Genomic DNA, 15,258 nt, shown 5'->3' on the forward strand with positions numbered 1-15,258 from the left:
GAACACCACTAGTTGTCACCTTCAGCCCCCAACTAAAACCTCTCCAGCGCATCATCAGAGATCTACAACCTATCCTGAAAGATGATCCTTTACTCTCACAGATCTTGGGAGACAGACCTGTCCTCACTTACAGACAACCCCCCAACCTAAAGCAAATACTCACCAGCAACCACACATCACTGAACAAAAACACTGACCCAGGAACCTATCCTTGTAACAAAGCCCGATGCCAACTCTGTCCACATATCTATTCAAGTGACATCATCATAGGACCTAATCACATCAGCCATACCATCTGTGGCTCGTTCACCTGCACATCTACCAATGTGATATATGCCATCATGTGCCAGCAATGCCCCTCTGCCATGTACATTGGCCAAACCGGACAGTCTCTACGCAAAAGAATTAATGGACACAAATCTGACATCAGGAATCATAATACTCAAAAACCAGTGGGAGAACACTTTAACCTGTCTGGCCATTCTTTGACAGACCTGCGGGTGGCTATCTTAAAACAGAAAAACTTCAAAAACAGACTCCAACGAGAGACGGCTGAGCTGGAATTGATATGCAAACTAGACACAATCAACTCAGGGCTAAATAGGGATTGGGAATGGCTGAGCCATTACAAACATTGAATCTATCTCCCCTTGTAAGTATTTTCACACTTGCTTCTTATCAAACTGTCTGTACTGAGCCATCTTGATTATCACTTCAAAAGTTTTTTTCCTCTTACTTAATTGGCCTCTCAGAGTTGGTAAGACAACTCCCACCTGTTCATGCTCTCTGTATGTGTGTGTATATATATCTCCTCAATATATGTTCCACTCTATATGCATCCGAAGAAGTGGGCTGTAGCCCACGAAAGCTTATGCTCTAATAAATTTGTTAGTCTCTAAGGTGCCACAAGTACTCCTGTTCTTTTTGAAAATAAACCTTGTTTACATACCATTATGGCCAAACTGTGTTTTAACACTGTCTTTTCTATCCATACAAACAAGAATAAATGGTGAATAAACTATTTATTTAGGTATCTACCAGTGTCAGAAGAGGGTTCTCTCGTATGATTATAACATGCACACTACAACTGGGTGAATAATGGATTTTTCGGTTCACTGGCCATTCTGAGACAATTAAAAAAAATTCATTTTGGGTTGAATTGAAAACAAGTATTTAAAAAAAAAAATTGGTGACTCAAAAAGTTGAAAAGTCAAGTTGAAGCAAAAGGTTTCATTCCAACATGACCTTTTTCAATTTGGGGCATTTGTCAAAAGCAAAGAAGAAATCATGAAATGCAGGGTGGGGGTTGGGGGGAGGATGACCACCTCACTTCTAACCTTTAGCCCAGTGGTGGGAGACCTGAGCTCAGTTCCCCCTCTGTCAGATGTGGAAAAGGGATTTGAATAGGTCTCCCTGCACTGCAGCAAAGTGCCCTACCCATCAGGATATAGAGTCATTCTCACTTACTTTCAATGTCTCCATGAATGACTATGAACTGCCACTTTGAATGACAATGAAGAGTCACTGGGCTAGGAAGAAAGTGAAAATGACTTAATAGCCTGGTGGTTAGGGCACTCACCTAGCATGTGGGAGACCCAAGTTGAAGTCCCAGCTCTAATGACTATTTAATTATTTACATACAGTAGAACAGCTTTCACAGGGGAGAGGGAGAAAGCCCCACACCAGAATATCCCATAGCCCAATGGGTAGGGTGGTCTCCTGCAATGTGTGAGACCCACGTTCAATTCTTTCTTCCTCATAAGGAAGAAGAGTAGGTCTGTCAGGGTCAGATCTGAAAAAACCTGACCCTCTGGGTTGGGCGTGCTGACAAGTTGCAATACCTCCCACTTCACAGCACACTCAGCGCAGCGAGGTGGGGGCAGCTGGCAGGGGGACATGCAGGCATCACCATGGGCAGGAGGTGACCAGAGAGGAGGAGTCGGGAGTGGCCAACTCCTACCAGGCTGAGCCCTAAGGACAAGGTGGTGGCGGTGATGATGCAGATGGGGACTGGTTCAGGAGGTCCATTCCGAAAAAGACTTGACACTCTCGGGTTAGCTGTGCTCAGCTTGGGTCCTGGTCCAGTCAGGTCTGATCAGTAGACTAAAGCTGCATTTTTCAGCAAATAAACTATTTGCTGAAATAATTTCACCCAGTCCGACGCACACAAGCAAGGTGGGGGGGAAAAAACCTGTCTTCTACCATGGTTTGACCACAGCTGCTGCTCAACATGATTACTTTTGTAGTGCAGAGAGGGACTAAGGTAGATCAGCAATGGAACTAGAGCACCAAAAAGTCACATAAAAGTGTTGTTACCACCACCACAAAGAAACAGGGCCTTATTTTGCTCTCATTTACACCAGGATGTAAAACTGGCATAAGCCACAATGGAATCAGACCAGAAAACTCCACCTGTACATTTGAGAGTCACAAATATAGGAAATCAGATATCTATTTAGTACGTGGGTGTTGTAGGTAGGTATATATGGTAGGAACCATGGAAATACTGCTTTATAGTGTATGCCTTGGACTGTAAAGCTCAGCATAATAATACCAGTATTATGCATTGGTGCCATGGCATCTCCTCCTCCTATGCTCCCACTAAAACAAAGAGGAGTCGAGCACACATGGGGAGAGATGAATGCACCTGGCCGGCTGGTAGAAGCAGGATTAGGATGGGTTGTTCGGGACCATCCCGTAGGCTTCATACAGCTTACTGAGAAGCTCCTTCTTTTCTTTCTTAGGCAGGAAACTGGACTTAGCGGCATTGATGTTCTGGGAGGGAAAAAAAAATACAGCTATAGCTGGGTAATACCCACACGTGTGAGTGTGGGGTTGTGCGTGCACAAATCTTTGTGCATCAGTGAGTGTGAGCTAGTGAGTGAGTTGGTGTAAGTCAAATGAGCACTTTTGTTAGCACTGCTACTCTTGAGCTCTTTTCAGCAGCCTCAGTTTTCAAAGGAACCTGCTCCTACCCAGTGTTTGTAAGGGGCTTAAAAAAAGCAAGAGATAAACAATGTGTCTTAAATTCCTTTATCGGGTTCCAGGATGTGCAGTTCAGGGGCCTGATCCAAAGCCTATTAAAGTCAAGGGAAAGACTCTCATTGACTTCAATGCGCTTTGGATCAGGCCCTGCCTGATATGCTGCTGTTGTAACTAAGTTCACTACTGGCTTCCCTTAACAATTTACAGAAATGTCTCTCTCCTTAATTTATAAGCTTCCTTTCATTAAACAGAAAGGAACAGCTCATCTTCTGCAGGAGCCTGTAGCAAAACTGCCCATGGATTTAACGGCATAAAGATCAGAGCTTTCTACAGCTGGAAGGAAGGACTAAAGCATAAGTCTACTCTCCAGGAAGACAGACTCTTGCTCCTTAAATGAGGCCCCTGATACAGGCCTGGTGCTTTCTCCTGCAAAGCTGTATTCTGCAAATTCAGCTCCAAAACACACAAAGGAAATCAGCTGGTTTCCAAGCTATGGTAGGATGCATGAATGCCTGGACAGTACACATCTCCTTTCAACCCAGTGCACCTCTAACGGGGAAACAGGAAAGCATCAGAGGTTACCCACAAACAAGTGAAATTCTATCAGACTCTTTTTCGGTCCCTTTATTTTAGGTACAAGGCAGATGAAAAACAGAATTATTAGATTTTCAGGACACTGCACATGCCCATCTGCATGCAAAAATACGACGGACACCATGTGACCCTGTAAATAATGGCAAAAGGAAATGGCCACTTTGTAGCCAATTGGTTTGCATATCAGTTACACTGGGCTAATTGCACGCTCCTGTTGAAAACTGCTGTTGTGCCCCACATAATTCAGCTTTTTCTCCCCACAGTTTTAACTCCACTGAACTCTCTTCCGGTTTCATGTTTAAAAATTAGATTTATCTCAGAAATGATGGATCACGTTAGGCTCCAACACGCAACTTTGCACAGAACATCCCACGACAACTTACCACTCTCTTGAACTCCTCTTCAGTGAAGCCCAGGAACTGCTTAGCTATTTTGTAATCAGTCTCAATTGTAGAGTTCAAAATGAGCGGGCCATCAGAGTTCAGGGAGTAATTGGCTTTATCATTCATAAACCTGGGAAAACAATTTAAAGAGGGACAAATATTAGAGTTCGCATAGTTTGTGTTTTTCCAAGTGTAAAATACACTGAAAACCCCCCCACAGTTTTCCACCCAGTTTGGTTACTTTGTATCCAGCTAGATAAACAAATTCCTATCAAAGTTATAGTTTGCATTCCAAAACGTCACGTTGCTATTCACCCTCCTACTTTTTAAATACAACAACAAACCATTTGTTGGACAGATGTTCAAAGTGCCCAGCCCCACTATCCACTCCAGAGCCAGATAGCAATGCATTGCAATCCAGGGCTTAGCCCCTTGTCAGCTCAGAACAGGGGCCTGAGGCGGGCAGAAAGCTCTCCTTAAGGATAAAAATCTATCAGCATATTTGTTACAGCTCCTCTGAACTGGTCCCTTAGCTGATGCACAATACTCTGACAAATGGTTAGAACTTGCTTCATGTGAAGTAATAAGGCTGCTATACATAAGTGAAGTCTGAGTTAATTACTTGAAAATAATATATTTAAACGTCTTACTGAATTACTGGGTGTTTCCTAAAGTCTGGATCACATGCTCCGGTGAGGACACTGCACAAAAGACATGTCTATATGTGTAGGGGGGGAAAAGGCAGAGTCAGTCTCTTCCATAATAATGCTGCACAGAGAGACAAGTTTTGGTGCTCTCCAGGCAGGGGCTGGGCCTGAAAAGCACCATGTAGATTTACAGCTCGGTGCAAACAATAATGATCGTCAAATCCCAGCCTCTGCAACGAGCATTTACTCCCATGCTAGCTGGATATAAACATTTTTGAACGCTTTTTGGTTTTTTTTTGCTACGTGTTTCTGCCCATGTGCAGAAGCCCCTTGTCATTCCCACCCCACCCCAGCCATTCTGGTAGAACAACCCCCATTGGAGGGAGCAGTGACCTATGATATTGCCATGTGTAAATTAAACCTTGGCTAGGAAAGTGACCACAGCCCAGCTGTGAAAGTAACTTACAGGACTTACTGGTACTGCCCGAGTCCTGAGGGGGGCGTGGCTCATCCGGAAGAGGCGTGGCCTCGACCGGAAGAGGCGGGGCCTCTCAAGATTTAAAGGCCCTGGGGCACCGGCTGTGGCTGGGAGCCCCAGGGCCTTTAAATCAACCCCGGGCTCCCAGCTGCAGAGGTGGCTGGGAGCCCCCGGGGCTCAGGGGCAAATTAAAGGGCCCGGGGCTCCGGCTGCTGTGGAGCTCCGAGCCCTTTAAATCCCGGCCCCAGCCCAGCCGCCGGAGCTGCGGGAGGGATTTAAAGGGCTCTGGGCTCCCCACAGCGGCGGGAGCTCCGAGCCCTTTAAATCCCGGCCCCAGCCCGGCTGCCGGACCTGCGGGCGGGATTTAAAGGGCTCTGGGCTCCCCACAGCGGCGGAAGCTCCGAGCCCTTTAAATCCCGGCCCCAGCCCGGCTGCCGGACCTGCGGGCGGGATTTAAAGGGCTCTGCGGGGAGCCCAGAGCCCTTTAAATCCCCACCGCAGAAGCCGGTGCAGTCCGGCACGGCGTACTGGCTCTTGCCGGTACACCGTATCGGACCGGACCGGCTTACTTTCACCTCTTCCACAGCCATCTGCTCAGGATGGATCTATTGGTTAGTTTACACTAAATATCCTGGGGGAATTCTGCACCACTGCGCAATGCAGAATTTGCACAGAAATTAATGTTGTGCGTGCAGAATTTCCTTCCCTGCCCCCACCCCGCCGCATAGAAATGGGCTGCAGAGCTGCTGGATACCCCTAGGGGCCGCTGGACTCGGCAGAGCCCAGCTCACAAATAGAAGACACTGCCGGGGGGAGCAGGAGGGAGCTGGAGGGTTTCCCACAGCTGCAGTTCTCAGCAGGACCCACAGGAAGGAGGCAGCGTACAGAATCAGGTGGTTTCTCCCTCTGGATCCCTGGGCTCTGAGGGGTAGGGGATGTGGGCTGGGCTATGGGGCGGAGGGGGTGCAGGTGACTGCACTAAGGGGGCCTCGCAGCTGGGCTCTGGGGGGACGCCCCATGACTGGGCTCTGGGGGCGAAGGGGCAGAGAAACAGGAACTGGGTTGTCGTAGGGGTTTCTTTAATTCTCTACTCCGCGGGGAATTTCTATGTTGTCTGTATTGTTACAGACATAGGTGCTGACAGGTATTTTGAAATAAATTACTAAAATAATTGAAACTGGCATGATTATATAGTGTTATTTTGACAAATATAGCCCAGAGCCCCAGGCCCTTTAAACTGAGGCCAGAGCCCTGGGCGGCACGGGCCGGGCAGCACTGAAGGTCTGGCTGGGGAAGTCAGACCCGCCCCTTCTGGGGGCCCAGAGCCACCCCCGCCCCACCTTGCCCAGGACCCCTGCCCAACACTCTGCCCCAGCCTGGCGCCCCCTCCTGCACCCAAACTCCCTCCCAGAAAGAAACTAATATAACACCCTACTTCTTACCTTAGAACAGCTATTTTGAATTAACTTAACTATATTCTACATGTTTTAAGACTGAAATGTAACCACAGAATGGCTTTATGTTAATTAAAAGGCAAGTTTAGTATAGCGTTAATAGCCTCGATGCCATAATTGTGATCATTTTGTTTTAAATTAGGAAAAAGACTTGTATACAGGGGCCCCACAAAATCTAATAGCCCAGGGCCCACAGGAGAGTTAATCCATCCTGGTGACTCCTGTGAGTCTAACACCCTGGCCACTCACCTTCTGCCTGGGAAGAGGTAAAGCCATCTCTCAACTCAGACAGCCAGTACTGCTCCAAGCATCAGCTGAAGATGGTCTAGATAAACATGGCTCCCTTTCCCCAAGGCTGAGCATGACGTGACCTCTGGCACTCAGCACAGAGAGGGATCCAAACTTGTATCCCCTCACCAGCCCAGTCAGCCAAATGCTAGAGCCTTGTATGTCTGGTTTCCATCAAGAGCCTCAGCTAAATACAAACTGTGGTGTGGTGGGCCGATTTCACTCCAAATGCTGTCAGCACTTGGACTCCAGGTGGCAGCAATTTCACCCCTATAGTAAAGGCATTTATGTCCATGCTCATTATCCAAAGTGCTGACTTGTCATGCAACCCAAACGAGGGCAGATCTCTCACTCTCAGTCAGAACAAGGCAAATATTACACAACTGCCACCCCTGCAGAATTAGTCATTACCTCAAAATGCATCTTCCTACTCAACAGCTCCCTATAAAGGGCTGGGTCTTCCAGGACATGGTAGCCATGGCCGATCCGTTCTGTCTTCAGAACATTGATTGCCTGTAGAGAATAGAAAACATGTAAAGTCTCTCTTAGCTCTGTGGAAGGGCCTGACTCCTGCTCCCCAGAGGATCAGGCAGGCCCACAGGAGCTCCTGAGCCCTCCAAGCCCCATACCAGGACTCCAATCCACTGCCTGCATGACATGGGGGCCCAACTCCTAGGAGGGCCTGCTCCTTCCGAGCGCTATATGAGGCTCCATCTCCGGCTCCCTCTTTGTATGATGCACAGACTTTGCTCCCTTAGAGCAATGGGGGGATTTAGCTCCCAGAGGCTACTGAGTGCTGGGCCAGGATTTGGCCCTAGCTACCTTTGTTTCCTGCATTACAATACAGAGTATTCTGCAGCTCTGCTGTAACTTATTCCACTGCCCTGCCCTGGGGTTTCTTACCTCCTTGATGACAGACGGTGACCCAACCTCCCCAGCATGGCAAGTGCGATGAATGCCACATCTTTCAGCTTCCTGGAAAAGCCCACATGAAGTAAAGAGTGAAAACGCTGCTGTGAGTTTAGGGAGACACAGAGGCGGGGGCGGGGGGGGAAGGGATGTGAACAAATTATCAGGACAGCAGCCCCACCATCGACTACTCTCTGCCTTCAAGACACAGCGAATGCTTTCAACAGACCATTAGGCTGAGAGCTCTAGAGCAGCCAAGCGCTCCAACCCCAGGAGTAACGACTGGAGCACCACAATCAAAACGAGAAGAAAATCAATTACCAATTTCAGACAGCGTAGGAGCTGGGTAGGTGAGTGTGACGGGTTGGATCACAGAAACCCCCTTGGGAGCTGCCACCCAATGTGCCAAGACTACCCCTGCTTCTGTTTTCCCTGCCAGCTCAGGATTCCAGCACCCTGTCTTGCTGAGCCAGACACTCCAGTCTGCTCTAACAAAGACTCAGGGTCTGAATCACTTGTCCCAAAGCTGCAAGTTTACCTGAAAACCAGCTCACAGGAGTGTGCTTGTCTTTAGCACTCAGATGCCCAACTCCCAATGGGGTCTAAACCCAGATAAATCCGTTTTACCCTGCATAAAGCTTATGCAGGGCAAACTCATAAATTGTTCGCCCTCTATAACACTGATAGAGAGATATGCACAGTTGTTTGCTCCCCCAGGTATTAATACATACTCTGAGTAAGTTACTAAATAAACAGTGATTTTATTAAATACAGACAGTAGGATTTAAGTGGTTCCAAGTAGTAACAGACAGAACAAAGTAAGTCACAAGCAAAATAAAATAAAATGCGCAAATCTATGCCTAATCAAACTAAATACAGATAATCTCACCCTCAGAGATGCTTCAGTAAGTTTTTCTCAGACTGGACACCTTCCAGGCCTGGGCACAATTCTTTCCCCTGGTACAGCTTTTGTTCCAGCTTAGGTGTTATCTAGGGGATTCTCCATGATGGCTCCTCCCCTCTCTGTTCTCTTCCACCCCTTTATATATCTTTTGCATAAGGCGGGAACCCTTTGTTCCTCTGGGTTTCCACCCCCTCCCCTCACTGAAAAAGCACCAGGTTAAAGATGGATTCCAGTTCAGGTGACATGATCACATGTCACTGCAAGACTTCATTACTCACTTGCCAGCACACACATATACAGGGAGACTCACAGGTAAACAGCCATCTGCAGACAATGGGAGTCATCAAGATTCCAAACCATCATTAATGGCCCACACTTTACATAATTACAATAGGCCCTCAGAGTTACATTTTATATTTCTAGTTTTAGATACAAGAGTGGTACATTTCTACAAATAGGATGATCACACTCAGTAGCTTATGAGCTTTGTAATGATACCTTACAAGAGACCTTTTGCACAAAGCATATCCCATTTGCATTATAGTCACTTATTATCAATTTTTTAATAAAACTATCCCAGTTACATTATATTCACTTATTATCATGTTTTTATAAAACCATGTAGACTGCACAACGTCACACCCTCCTCCTGAACTTACTGCCAGAGACTTGGACACTGACCATGGCGGAGGCAGTATACCTAAAATTCGTTTTTGGGCTCCCCTATGGGGCAGACACTCCTGTGTCCCCCAAAAGGGAAAGAGACCCTGATCCAGCTGTAGGCTCACAGCTATCAGCTATGAGGGACCTTTCGCTGGCCAGCAAAATCCCCCCCCTTTCACTCAGGTTGGGTTTGCTTCCAGCTAGAGTCCTTGGGGTTTGTTCCCACCGCAGCAGTCACCAGGACCCCAATTTCCAGCTCCAGGATACATGTCTCTGTGCACCTCTTCCACTCCATTACAGCCAGGTCATGCTTCTGGGTCTTAATTGCTTTGTCTCTTAAGTCCAGGTTGGTGGGCAGCCTTTTCTTTTTCCAGGTCAGCCTTTTCCCAGGCAAATTGTATATCAATTTCCATTTGTCTTTCCTTGAGACCATCACTTGACGAGCTGGGATACCACAGAGAACACCCTCCTGCCAGAACAGGCACCCCTCCCCTCCTGTCTTGCTAGGTTAGACACTCCAGTCAGCTTCAGCACAGACAGAGGTTGGGCCACACCCATCTGCAGTTCACTGAAACTGAGATGTACTCAGCTCAGGGGCTTCTTAGTTAACAGAGACATTCCCAGCGCCCATTGTTCAGTCTTTCTGGGCAATTTGCAACTTGTGTAGTTTTAGCTTCTTTTGATCTTCATTCTTACTTATTTTGCTTCCTTTTCTGTCCCTAATTCCCTTTCCCGAAATAAGCAAACAGAAAATAACAAACCAGTAACCACTTTGTCTGTTCTCCAGCCACCACACTTAAAACTCACTTAAAATCACTACCAGTATCTCAAAGCAATCAGCTGTGCACAGATCCTGCTCGACTACGCCACTGTGACGGGTTGGATCACAGAAACCCCCTTGGGAGCTGCCACCCAATGTGCCAAGACTACCCCTGCTTCTGTTTTCCCTGCCAGCTCAGGATTCCAGCACCCTGTCTTGCTGAGCCAGACACTCCAGTCTGCTCTAACAAAGACTCAGGGTCTGAATCACTTGTCCCAAAGCTGCAAGTTTACCTGAAAACCAGCTCACAGGAGTGTGCTTGTCTTTAGCACTCAGATGCCCAACTCCCAATGGGGTCTAAACCCAGATAAATCCGTTTTACCCTGCATAAAGCTTATGCAGGGCAAACTCATAAATTGTTCGCCCTCTATAACACTGATAGAGAGATATGCACAGTTGTTTGCTCCCCCAGGTATTAATACATACTCTGAGTAAGTTACTAAATAAACAGTGATTTTATTAAATACAGACAGTAGGATTTAAGTGGTTCCAAGTAGTAACAGACAGAACAAAGTAAGTCACAAGCAAAATAAAATAAAATGCGCAAATCTATGCCTAATCAAACTAAATACAGATAATCTCACCCTCAGAGATGCTTCAGTAAGTTTTTCTCAGACTGGACACCTTCCAGGCCTGGGCACAATTCTTTCCCCTGGTACAGCTTTTGTTCCAGCTTAGGTGTTATCTAGGGGATTCTCCATGATGGCTCCTCCCCTCTCTGTTCTCTTCCACCCCTTTATATATCTTTTGCATAAGGCGGGAACCCTTTGTTCCTCTGGGTTTCCACCCCCTCCCCTCACTGAAAAAGCACCAGGTTAAAGATGGATTCCAGTTCAGGTGACATGATCACATGTCACTGCAAGACTTCATTACTCACTTGCCAGCACACACATATACAGGGAGACTCACAGGTAAACAGCCATCTGCAGACAATGGGAGTCATCAAGATTCCAAACCATCATTAATGGCCCACACTTTACATAATTACAATAGGCCCTCAGAGTTACATTTTATATTTCTAGTTTTAGATACAAGAGTGGTACATTTCTACAAATAGGATGATCACACTCAGTAGCTTATGAGCTTTGTAATGATACCTTACAAGAGACCTTTTGCACAAAGCATATCCCATTTGCATTATAGTCACTTATTATCAATTTTTTAATAAAACTATCCCAGTTACATTATATTCACTTATTATCATGTTTTTATAAAACCATGTAGACTGCACAACGTCACAGTGAGTGTCTGGGAAGCCCAGCCAGCACTAGGCAATGAAAGCAGTCACCAGCTGGCAGTTATTCATAGCCCACATGCAGCGAGTTTGGTGAGTCTCAGTCCAGTCCCTGGTGTCCACATCACACAAACACCCCCACAACTACAACTATCCCAAGGACTAACTGAGGCTTGAAGACCAACCTGTCCTCTCCTCCCCTTGAGGCACGCTGGCTGAGGTGACGGGGAAGGGGAGAAGCTCCCACTGCTGTGGCCTGTGCTGTATCTGTTCTAGAGAGGAGGGCCTGCTGTCTCGGAAGCTCTTAGCTTGGCACCTTTCATCAGTCTCACTCACACACACACAGGTTGCTGTAGCTGTTTTGTATTACTGAATTTTTCATGTGCTTTGTGAATTTTCCATTGGTTTGCAGCCACTGCATATCCAGGCTCCGCTCTGAACTACTGGGTAAGAGACGGCTCCGCTTGGTATGTTAATAAGAAAAGCCTAGTTGCGTCTAAATTTTGAAATTAAATCGAGACTCCCTGTGTCTGCAGCGATAGCTTTGTTTTAACACACACTTGTCATATGTCCTGCACAGAACAGGGACTCAGACAGTTATCCCGAAGGCTGACTAGTCAGTCAGGGCTAAGCTTACCAGCCTTTCCCTTCACACTGGCCTTTCACTCGTGTCAGAAACTGCTAATTTGGGGAGTTCTGAGGATGAACAGATTAATCCAAACCCCATATCTATGGAATGACTCCAGCGGGCTTTGGACTGGGCTCTGAACTATCAGAGCGCAATGTTCCTCCTACTGATCCCTATGTTTGATGAAGTAAGAGTCAATTAGAGTTTTGCCATTGACTTCAATGAAGCATGGCAGGGCCTTCAGGTTAGGGCTCTGAGTAATGTTTCAGAGAACCCAGAGTCAGCAATTTAAGACAAAAATTCCGTGCTCAGGCAAAACTCCTGCTGAAGTCTGTGGGAGCTTTGACTGTGCCAGGACTGCAGGAGGTGGCTCTGAAGCCAGATGTCTTAAAGATAAACAACATTTTGTTTTAAACACTATTTTGTTTCCAACGTGTGTTAAATGCACAGGCCAGCTCTCAGGGCAATGACCCCAGAGCGAGTCTCCCTGCCTGCCCAATTCCCATCATTTTGCCAGCTCCCTTACCAAGGTCACATGCATGAAGCAAATTAACCTGATCTGCAGCTTGCAGGAGGATCTTTCAGAGAAAACAACTATGTTTATCTCCTCTAACGTCTGTGATCAAAGAGTGGCACGGTCGGGGGGTAAGGGGTGGCGTATTGCACAGAGACAATTGCAGAGACAACTGCTGCTTTCCAAGATTCTACCTCCAACCCCACAAGGCACCTTCCATTCCATCAGTTCCAGTTACTTGCTCTTTCATTAAGATCCAATGTGTCTGCTCGCTTTTATTGTTCATTTACGTATCCCCCTTTGGTGCACTATGTGGATTAGAAAACAGCGAGATGGGCAGAGATTTCTGTGGGTGTGGGGGGGTGCGCTGGGGAGGAGGGAAGCCAGGAATACCTCCCCCACCTCCACTCTCAGGGTGTGTCTACACCGCAATCACAGGTGCAACTGGAGCTCGGGAAGACATACGGGAGCTAGATTTAATCTAGCTAGCTCAGGTTCCAGAGCAGTGAAGCTGCAGCAGCGCACGCTACAGAGTGGGGTAGCTGCCCAAGAATGACACAGGGTTACAGGCAGGTCTCTACAGTCCACACCAAAGCACGTGCTCTCACACCTTCACTGCTCCACGATCTGAGATAGCTGGATTAAAGCTTAGCTCAGGTATGTCTACATGAACTGCAATCATACCCCCCGATTGCTGTAAAGATATCCCCTCAAAACAGCCTCCTCTGGCTCTAAATAACCCAGAACTTCCCAACCAAGGAGATTGTCCATTTCTCTCTGCATGCTTCTTTGGTTTATAACATCACTTACCTAGGAGATTAGCACCAGCTAATTATCTAAAGTCACAGCTTCAAGATCTTTACATGGTTTCTCCCCATTATCTCCCCACAACCTACTGCAGGCAATTCAGAAACAGAACTCCCCCTACTATCCTCAATTGTAATGACAATCATTGACTCCTCTCAGCCAGAGTCTAAATGGCAACACAACTGAAAACTGGGAACACCAAAGGCAGACATCTGATCCCTTCATCATAAGCCTCTCATTTCATAAGTCATATTATCCATGCTACTGTTGGTGTGTGAAGCTTCAATGTGAGGGCAATTTAGAAAGGGAGCATTCTACTTTCATGCCGGCAGAGAAAGCCTGACAAATTGGAACTTTTGTTCCTTTCGTGTTTCTCTGAGTCTGAATGAGACGCTGACTTTCAGACAAGAACAATTCAAATCCTTTGGGTTGAGAAATTTGGACTTTGAGACCCCACGCATAGCAAGCTAGATATTAATTGATAAACTGTTATTTTCCATCCTGTTTTATCAGCCTTTAAACTACCTGGATGTAGCATGATAAGCAACTCATTGATTAGTCTTGTATAAAGCAGGTAAAACAAGTGCACAAGATGAAGGTACACTGCTTGATTAGTGCTCATGACAAAGAACTTCAGCATGTTAGAAAGGATAAGAAACTGCTACATAAGTAATATCTTATCAATAAGTGCTTAATTGAAAGATGATAGCAAGTGAGAAACCGCACGGATTTAAAAAATGGCACTGGGCATTTATGCAAGGAGACACCGATCGTGAAAGTACACATGCTCACGGTCATGCAAAACGAAGTATATTTCTTCCAAACTCTCCCCCTCAAGTTTTTGCCTTCACATTAGGACATTTGTAATGATTCCCATGACAACCACAGATGGCAGTTGGAATATTAACTACAACAGTATACCCCTTAGATATCCCTGATTTTACCTCAACCAATCACCTGACACCCAGCACTATTTTTAAATCCAGTGTCCTCTCAGGCTGTGTTCCTGAGCATCCTCAGCTCCCACTGACCTATGCCAATCATGTAACTTCTTAAAATACAATCACCACTAGAGTCGTAAAATCCTTATATACAGATGGGAGATATTTGCATGGGGCTTCCTTTTTAAGCTACAGTAAAGTAACACGGTCTAGTTAAAAAGAAACAAAATCTCTTCTAATACCGTCATCTTAGTTTATTACAATGGAAAAAACTTTGAACATATGTTTACACTCTTTGTCTGATTGATTTCGATTCTGCGTTTTACTCAGCTGGAGACAGTGAAGAGGGACTAGCCAATTTCATCTTTGGTATTGAGTTCTGATCCTGCAAAGCAACGTAAGCAGGCAGCCCAATGCAGTCACTGGAGCACCCAGGTGGATCTGAATGCAGGATCATTTTACCATCCATTTCACTTTGTGGTTCTGTGCACTAGCTCAGTGCTGCAGAATCAAAATTGTAAATGCATCTAGAACACATTTAAATAAATACATCTCTTTATACTTAAATCATGTATATACTCTATAATTAATTTAAAAACCAAATTAAAAGCAATATTTCTCCTATGCCAATAAAACACTTCTAGTAATTTTAAGACATGATTTTTAAGTTCTACAGACCATTTTTGGTTTGAACTACTTGCCAGAAAGAATTTGATGCAAGATTTTTGGAGAAGCTCATTGAACAAACCTCATAAGCCTTCCTATGCTCTGGGAAGGTCTCAGCCACCAACAACTCATCCCCAGCCAGGTCTATGGCTACCACCGTATTGTTCTGGTATTTCTTACACAGCTCCACCACCTCCAATGACCAGCCTGGAAAGAAGAGCAGCAGGATTCAAGAAAAACATTCCACCAGGGTCACCCCTGAGCTCTTGTCCAAACCAATGTGGTTGTTCACCTGGCATTGGACACTATTGGAAGACAGGATTTGGGGCCGGATGGACCATTG

At 46.1% G+C, this 15,258-nt stretch overlaps 1 protein-coding gene across 1 annotated transcript in view; it reads right to left on the bottom strand.

The window, feature by feature from the left end:
- Positions 1-2,202: 2,202 nt before the first annotated feature.
- Positions 2,203-15,258, bottom strand: part of LOC135886943 (adenosine deaminase-like) — a 42,284-nt gene continuing 29,228 nt past the window's right edge. Inside the window, exons 7-12 of the mRNA XM_065414719.1 lie at positions 14,998-15,122; positions 7,733-7,804; positions 7,241-7,342; positions 4,613-4,680; positions 3,963-4,092; positions 2,203-2,775 (exon numbers count right to left, since the gene is read on the bottom strand). Coding sequence (XP_065270791.1) covers positions 2,671-2,775; positions 3,963-4,092; positions 4,613-4,680; positions 7,241-7,342; positions 7,733-7,804; positions 14,998-15,122 — 602 coding nt within the window. The 3' untranslated portion in view covers positions 2,203-2,670. The remainder of the gene's footprint in view (positions 2,776-3,962; positions 4,093-4,612; positions 4,681-7,240; positions 7,343-7,732; positions 7,805-14,997; positions 15,123-15,258) is intronic.

The sequence above is a fragment of the Emys orbicularis genome, chromosome 12, assembly GCF_028017835.1.
Source record: "Emys orbicularis isolate rEmyOrb1 chromosome 12, rEmyOrb1.hap1, whole genome shotgun sequence".
Lineage (NCBI taxonomy): Eukaryota > Metazoa > Chordata > Testudines > Emydidae > Emys > Emys orbicularis.